The 8176-nt window shown below is 40.5% G+C and overlaps 1 protein-coding gene across 1 annotated transcript; it reads right to left on the bottom strand.

Moving 5' to 3' along the window:
• Window positions 1–276: 276 nt before the first annotated feature.
• LOC128602494 (uncharacterized) lies at window positions 277–4531 on the bottom strand. The gene is made up of 3 exons (XM_053616345.1): window positions 3252–4531; window positions 1984–2017; window positions 277–1471 (listed from the first exon to the last, which is right to left on the bottom strand). The coding sequence occupies exons 1-3, from the start codon at window positions 3660–3662 to the stop codon at window positions 1056–1058; spliced, it is 861 nt and encodes a 286-aa protein (XP_053472320.1). The 5' UTR covers window positions 3663–4531; the 3' UTR covers window positions 277–1055.
• Window positions 4532–8176: the final 3645 nt, after the last annotated feature.

The following is an 8176-nucleotide window of genomic DNA, read 5'->3' as shown; positions in this document are numbered from 1 at the left end:
ACGTTCTAAACAATCGTGTGCTTCCAACTCTGTGGAACAGTTTGGGGAAGAACCAGGTATGGGTGAGATGGTCAGGTGTCCACATACCTTTAGTGAATATGGTGTATGTTTTGAAATGTCCATAATGGACTGATAATGAAAAAAGCATTGTTATGGTAATGAATGTGTCTGTCCTAGGTAGTGAACAGGGTGCATGGTTTGGGACACATCCACACATGATGAGACCCTTTATGAGAGGGTGTACAGTATGTAGACAAAGGTACACTGGTTTAGATGAACAGTAAAGTCTCTTTTATTGACTACATATTAGCTTTACATTCCTGAATATAAATTAACAATCACATGGATGGTCTCTGTCAGAGAGACATTACTTTTCGCCACGTCATGATGAGGGCACGTACAGGACGCCTGTGCTCCTATCTGAAGGCACTAAGTAAGTTGTGATTGAGATTTTCGTACCTGCCATTAGCCACCATTGTGGCTGCGGTCTGTAGTGATGTCTACTCTTCAGCTACTGTGTAACAGTAAAAAATGACCCACTGTCTTACAGTACAACAGTTTTACAAAAATAACATAAATATCTGAACAATAAAAATACATATGTACAAACCGTATATAAATAGACTATATGATAGTATCAAAATATAAATAGTGCATTGTAAAAGTTCTTCCTGAGTAAACAGAGTTGATTGTACAATATACCACGATATCCAGGACGCATAATACTGTTAACGAGGAAGCTTCAAATCATCAGTACTCTTACATCGTTGGGTTAGAAATGTAAATATTTGGGTGAATTTGAAGGTCTTCTGTAAAGGAAATCCCATAGGTCTGCTTATCAGATGAGAGTTCCAAAGGAAACATTTACAGTATCACACTATCGTGATATAGCATCAGTGGTTTAACGTCAACGCCTTACTAAATGTGCAAAAAATGAGGACCCTTGAGGTCTATTCAAGCATGGGTTGAGTTAGCACCGTGTGAATAGCATACAGTTTCATGTGTAATCCACAAACTCAGTATCTTTTTGATGCTAAATATATCTGTCCCATCTTCTACTCGGTCTTGGGTCCATCCACCAGGAACATGCCAAATCCGGAGTGGTTAAGATCGAGACTCCATCCTCTTGGTGGCGCTGTAGCGTGCATCTTGGCAATCAGTCGGCTTTCGGGTTCAAGATGATGGATCACGGTCCAACACTTTTCCACAACAGGGATAGAAGTTGTATTGGGAAGGTGAAGTGTGCAGGATAAGTGCTCGTTCCTTTGATCGTCCTCAAAGGTGACTCTAAGGGATCCACTACCACATACAGAAATGCATGTAAGGTTCAGCTGGGTGTACAAGAAGTAGGTACCACCTTTCTCCATCCTCAGTGTTCCGTGTTCTGAGTTATATCTGTAGCGTGAGCCTAGGGTGGTGGTGTTTCTGTACACGATTGGTTCCCACTGCATAGTGCCATTTTTCACATGACCTGCAGGAAAGAAATTTAGAGAGACACTTAGCATATGCGTATGTCTATTGGCAACACAAATAACATGAAGCATTGGCAACACGGACACGATCGTGGTTTGCTATCATGGTAGGAAAAGTCTATCGTTATGGAGGTTGTTTATATTTCCAAATATGTACTGTGTGAAAATAACATATATATATTTCTGTTTCTTTAAAATGATTCAGTATTTTGTTACTGAACTGGCTAAATAATTGTGATAAATTATTGTAATTTCACTATGTGTGAAAAAATCATGCATCCTGAAGTCAAATGAATGCAGGTCATTCTTTAACAAGCTTTAATACATCACGACTCAAAATGTTTATATATATATATATATATATATATATATATATATATATATATATATTGTTTTTTTTTGCAAGGTATCGTGAAGGTGCATGGGTATGACGGCAGTATGGCGGTACGATTTCTGTCCCCATTACGGTACGTTCAGAAAGGCAGGAAGAGATAAAAACGTGATCACTTACTGGAGGTGGCTCTAAGGTAGGCAAAATTCTCCATCTGAAAGAAACAAAGTGAAACAGAAAGACATTAATGATCAGATGAATTAAACATTTAATGCCTGCAGGGCATCATTTTCCAACCACAGCGCATGGTATCAGACGTCCTGCCCATGCGCTTGACGTTTCAGTACTGAGAACATGTCAAATCAGGCAATATCATCTGGATCATCTACGCAAAACCCTACATGTGCAACCGATTAGGCGATGATTATCAGTTGATAATATGTTTATATTGCTTCTAGGTGTGGAAAAATGTTAACACAACAACAACATCAGCATATCTGGCCGAACTCCAGTTCAGTAGCTAACACTGACAGCTGGTTTAGTTATTGAGTAATATTTACTTCATGTTAGGTTTCTGACATGATGCCAGGGTTCTCAGTCGAGGGGTCGCAACCCCATGTGGAGTCATGAGAGAAATCTAACAAATTTCTCATTGGCCTTTTTAAAATTCATTGTTTATTTTACAAAGTAATATCGCTAGTATCACTCTAACTATGAAAACTAATTTTGTGTGCGTTAGCACCTCGATAACATCGAGTGACTCGGACCAAGTCGGGAAAACAAAGAAAACAACAGGGTTATTACTAATAAAGAGAGCTTCACATCCACTTTGTTTACATCTGAGAGTTAGTGACACATGGAGGGAGCAACACTGGGATACTCTCAATTCCATGGTGTAGTGAACATGGAGTAGGGAGTAGAGGGTAGGTAGTAGGGAGTAAATAGTAGGGATTAAGGAGTAGAGTGTAAGGAGTAGGGCGTAAAGTGTAAGGAGTAGGGAGTAGGGTTTAGGGATTAGGGAGTAAGGGGTAGGGAGTAAAGTGTATGGAGTAGGGAGTAGAGGGTAGGTAGTAGGGAGTAAATAGTAGGGATTAAGGAGTAGAGTGTAGGGTGTAGGGATTAGGGAGTAGAGAGTAAGGAGTAGGGCGTAAAGTGTAAGGAGTAGGGAGTAGGGTTTAGGGATTAGGGAGTAAGGGGTAGGGAGTAAAGTGTAAGGAGTAGGGAGTAAGGAGTAGGGTGTAGGAATTAGGGTGTAGGGATTAGGGAGTAATGAGTAGGGATTAGGGTGTAGGGATTAGGGAGTAGGGAGTAAGGAGTAGGGAGTAAGGAATAGGGTGTAGGGATTAGGGAGCAGGGAGTAAGAAGTAGGGTGTAGGGTGTACTACACATGTTAAATAATTTGTAAATAATATTCCATTCCCAAAACGGAAGCCGTGTCCCCGACTTACCTTGTAGGACGGCCCGATGTTTGGCAGACCCCTAGGCGACATGTTCATGGCGCTCTTGATGGGCTCGGGCGCAGTGTGAAACCCGTCCATCTCCGCGCGCAGGTCTTTAACGATCCAGAACCCGAGCGCGGCTCCGGACAGCACCATGAGGAACAGGGTGACAACAGAAACGAGCAGGAACGTGTCCATGCAGCTGCCGCGCTGCCGAGGGGCGGGCTGGAGGCTCTCCACGTCTGTAGATGACATCGTAATAAACCAAATCGAGATGCTGTTGTTAGTCCCAGAAGTTTGGTACAAACCAAAGCGCGCGTAAAATCCTTTGCGTTTTCTTTCTTTCTTTTTTCTTAAGTGTAAGAAAGCGATCAGTCTCGCGTCTCGCGCTCTTTTGGGTTCTCTGAGGCTTAAAAACATGATTATATATCAGTTGAGTCTGGAAAAGGAGGAAACGAGCGATGGATTTCCCTCCTCCTCCGCCCCCTCGTTCTCGACTCACCCACGCCGAGAGAGAGCGCGAGAGAGAAAGCGCGCGAGCGAGAGAGAGAGAGAGCGCGCGAGCGTGAAAAAAACCTGCAGACTTTCCGCGGCTTTCACAGTTTCGTAAGCACGTCCTTCCTCTCTCTCTCTCTCTCTCTCTCTCTCTCTCCGTGCTCAGTGACAGTGCTGCCATTACGTTGCACCTCAGTCTGGCCAAGTCATATTTAAACTTAACCCGGAAAATATCTAAATAACTCAGTAATAATTATGTGCACAGTGTAGAGTGGAGACTGCTGCAAGAGGTGCAACCCTAAACACACATTAATACTGGAAAAAACCCCACAGAAACCATCATTGAAATTCTAATGGATTCCACTACAAATACCATTACAAACCATCAGCTAACCATTAAAAACATCACTGGCCCTTAATGGTGTACACTAGACATAACATGCCACCAGTGGAAGGCAACAAATGACCAGTAGAGACCTTTAGGGACCATTACAGTTTCTGTTAAATCCAATACAATTCCCATTAAAACCATTAGAAGTCCTGCTCAGGCCACATCAGCATGAACTAAAGCTGATCATTTGACTCTTTGTGTTGATCAACACCAAAAACCAGCTCTGCATGTGGAACAGGCCGATTCCAGGGGAGACAACGTACAGCTGTGTACGCTGATTACATTTACTATTCAGATTTGTGGACTTGGCATCAACCCCAGAATCACTCAGCCATTCTCTCCCACGTTTTTAGACGTGCATCTGTCTGTAAACGCGGCAGATAGACATCGAATTCTTTACCAGTGTTTCATTCAGCCCTCTGAGATACAAGTCATACACATGCTGTGTGTACAGTGGAATATATGAGCACGAGGAACTCGGGAACGTCCAGTTACACGTCCAGTTACATGTCCAGTTACATGTCCAGTTACCCGTCCAATTACGTGTCCAGTTACACGTCCAGTTAAATGTCCAGTTACATGTCCAAATACACATCTAGTTACATGTCTAGTTACACGTCCAGTTACATGTCCAGTTACGCGTCCAGTTACATGTCCAAATACACATCTAGTTACATGTCTAGTTACACGTCCAGTTAAATGTCCAGTTACATGTCCAAATACACATCTAGTTACATGTCTAGTTACACGTCCAGTTATGCGTCCAGTTACACGTCCAGTTACACGTCCAGTTAAATGTCCAAATACACATCTAGTTACATGTCTAGTTACACGTCCAGTTACACGTCCAGTTACAGGTCCAGTTACACGTCCAGTTACAGGTCTAGTTACACGTCTAGTCTAGCGGTGTTTTTAGACAGTGTGTTAAGTAGAACGATAATACGGGCCCTTTCAGTATTATTATTGTTTGCAGTGGGCCGGATAAAAAGAGCGAAATGTTGTTGCAGGAACCTTCATTTTTGACGTCCTCAGACGTGTGAAAATATCTGACGTGTGTGTTATTGTCTCCATGAAGAAAAGTGGGATTTTTTTTTTAATAGAATTCAGCTTTTTTGCTTAAAAAGGTAAGAAATGGCTAAAAGGTAGCAGGGTTTTGGGTGAGTAAGTATTTAGCATAGCATTTACTGTAGCTTAACATTATTATTATTATTATTATTATTATTATTATTATTATTAACTAACACAAGTCCATATTAGGACCTCACAACAATAGTCAGACTCAGTGTGACTCACTAAGACAGTATATTTAGGTGTGTGTCTGGGAGTGTGTGTGCGTGTGGGTGTGTGTATTAGCCTGTGCGTATTGACATTTGTTAGTATGCATTGTTTTGCCAAAGTTCAGGAATTTCAATGGTCATGCTCCGTTTTCAGATCACTTTATGTGCGTGTTTGTGTTTATGTCTGTGTGTGTGTGTGTGTGTGTGTGTGTGTGTGTGTGTTTATGTGCATGTGTTTGTGTTTGTGTGTGTGTGTTTGTGTGGGTGGGGGGGTGGTTGTCAAAGTTCAAAATCTTGTTCATGTTCTGTTTTCAAATCACTTTTGTGTGTGTGTGTGTGGGGGGGGGGGGGGGGGGCTAATTCTGGAGGTCAAGTTCTCAGTTTTTGGCCAAAGTGTTGGAACCTCAGATCTTTTCTTTTCTGCCCACTTAGTGTGTGTATTTTGTGTGTGTATTATTGTGTGTGTGTGCTATTGTGTGTGTATTATTTTGTGTTATTGTGTGTGTGTGTGTGTGTGTGTGTGTGTGTGTGTGTGTGTTACTGTGTGTATTAATGTGTGTGTATGTTATTGTGTGTGGATTAGTATGTGTGTATGTCATTGTGTGTGTGTGTGTGTGTGTGTGTGTATTACTGTGTGTATATGTTATTGTGTGTGTTATTGTGTGTGTGTGTGTGTGTTAGCATGTGTGTGTGTGGGCCTGACTACTGAACTGAAACAAGAGCCAACAGATCAGAGAACTTCCATGTGAATTTAGAGGAAGTGATGTCATCAAATGCAGTATATTACTGTAAATAGTGTGATGATGATGGGGAACTCCTCCACTGGATACATAATCACTTCACAGAACAGTATTGGCTATCTCTCTCTCTCTCTCTAAGAAAGAGTGACAATAATCTTAAAGCAGAGCTTTATCACTTCATCAGCTGCTGGGAAGCTGCACAGACGTTCTAATGTTTCTCATTCCATCAGTCACAAAACAAAACAAAATGAAAAAAACAAACAAACTAATATATATATATATCTATATATCTATATATCTATATATATATATATATATATATATATATATATATATATATATATATATATATAAGATAAGCTAAAATTAGCAAATTAAAGTTACGTGTGTGTGTTCGCTGTGCGTTTGGTGTGTGTTTGGTGTGTGTTTGGTGTGCATTCCATGTGTTTTTGTTGTAAGAAAAAAGGAAAATAAAAACAAATCTCCAAATTCTTTTGGCTGTTTCACAAATTGTTTATTTTACCTCCCACACATTCTCCATGACTCTCTCACTCCACTACTGTTCCCTACAGGAAGTGTGTGTGTGTGTGTGTGTGTGTGTGTGTGTGTGTGTAAATGTGTGTAAATGTATGTAAGTTTGTGTAACTGTGTGCAAATGTGTGTGTGTGTGTAAATGTGTAAGTGTGTGTGTGTGTAAATGTGTAAGTGTGTGTAAGTGTGTGTAAATGTGTGTAAGTGCGTGAGTAAATGTGTGTAAGTGTGTGTAAATGTGTGTGTGTGTAAATGTGTGTAAATGTGTGTAAGTGTGTGTAAATGTGTAAAAGTGTGTGTAAGTGTGTGTAAATGTGTGTGTAAGTGCGTGTAAGTGTGTGTAAGTGCGTGTGTGTGTAAGTGTGTGTGTAAATGTGTGTAAGTGTGCGTAAATGTGTGTAAGTGTGTGTAAATGTGTGTAAGTGTGTGTATGTGTGTGTAAATGTGTCTAAGTGTGTGTAAGTGTGTGTAAATGTGTCTAAGTGTGTGTAAGTGTGTGTAAATGTGTAAAAGTGTGTGTAAGTGTGTGTAAATGTGTGTGTAAGTGCGTGTAAGTGTGTGTAAGTGCGTGTGTGTGTAAGTGTGTGTGTAAATGTGTGTAAGTGTGCGTAAATGTGTGTAAGTGTGTGTAAATGTGTGTAAGTGTGTGTATGTGTGTGTAAATGTGTCTAAGTGTGTGTAAGTGTGTGTAAATGTGTCTAAGTGTGTGTAAGTGTGTGTAAATGTGTGTAAGTGTGTGTAAGTGTGTGTAAATGTGTGTAAGTGTGTGTAAATGTGTCTAAATGTGTGTAAGTGTGTGTAAATGTGTAAGTGTGTGTAAATGTGTGTAAGTGTGTGTAAATGTGTCTAAGTGTGTGTAAGTGTGTGTAAATGTGTGTAAGTGTGTGTAAATGAACTGCATGTTCCTGTTAAAGTTTAATGTTAATGTTCACATTATTGTTTGTGTAAATGTTTATGTTTGTTTGTGTTTGTGTTTGTGTTAATGTTTGCGTTATTGTTTGTGTTCATGTTAATATTTGTGTTTAAATCTATATACATATGTGAATGGGGAAATTGCATCATTCCGTTACTTAATAGATATAATCTTTCATCCTGATGATGACATACTGATTCAGATCCAAAAATAGTATTCTACTGTGTAGTATGACATGGAGTTATCTGTGTGTGTGTGTGTGTGTGTGTGTGTGTGTGTGTGTGTGTGTATTTGTGTGTGTGTGTGTGTGGGAGGGAGGTTAGGTATGGTAAGCCACTCTGTTGTAGGTGCAGGACAGGAAAGGAGAGGCAAAGGAAATAATTTCACACTGACATCATACTGGTAATAGATAGAGATGTGTGTGTGTGTGTGTGTGTGTGTGTGTGTGTGTGTGTGTGTGAAGTGAGTGGGTGAAGTGAGTGGGTGAGTAACGATATTAATTCTCTCTCTCTCTCTCTCGTGCTCTCTCTGTTCCCTAATGAAACTGGTTTTTGGTTTCTGGTCGGCTTCTTGCTTCTAGTTAGGGA

Source organism: Ictalurus furcatus, chromosome 26 (assembly GCF_023375685.1).
Source record: "Ictalurus furcatus strain D&B chromosome 26, Billie_1.0, whole genome shotgun sequence".
Classification (NCBI taxonomy): domain Eukaryota; kingdom Metazoa; phylum Chordata; class Actinopteri; order Siluriformes; family Ictaluridae; genus Ictalurus; species Ictalurus furcatus.
The sequence above is the reverse complement of the archived record's forward strand: the minus strand, read 5'-3'. Positions and strand labels throughout refer to the sequence as shown.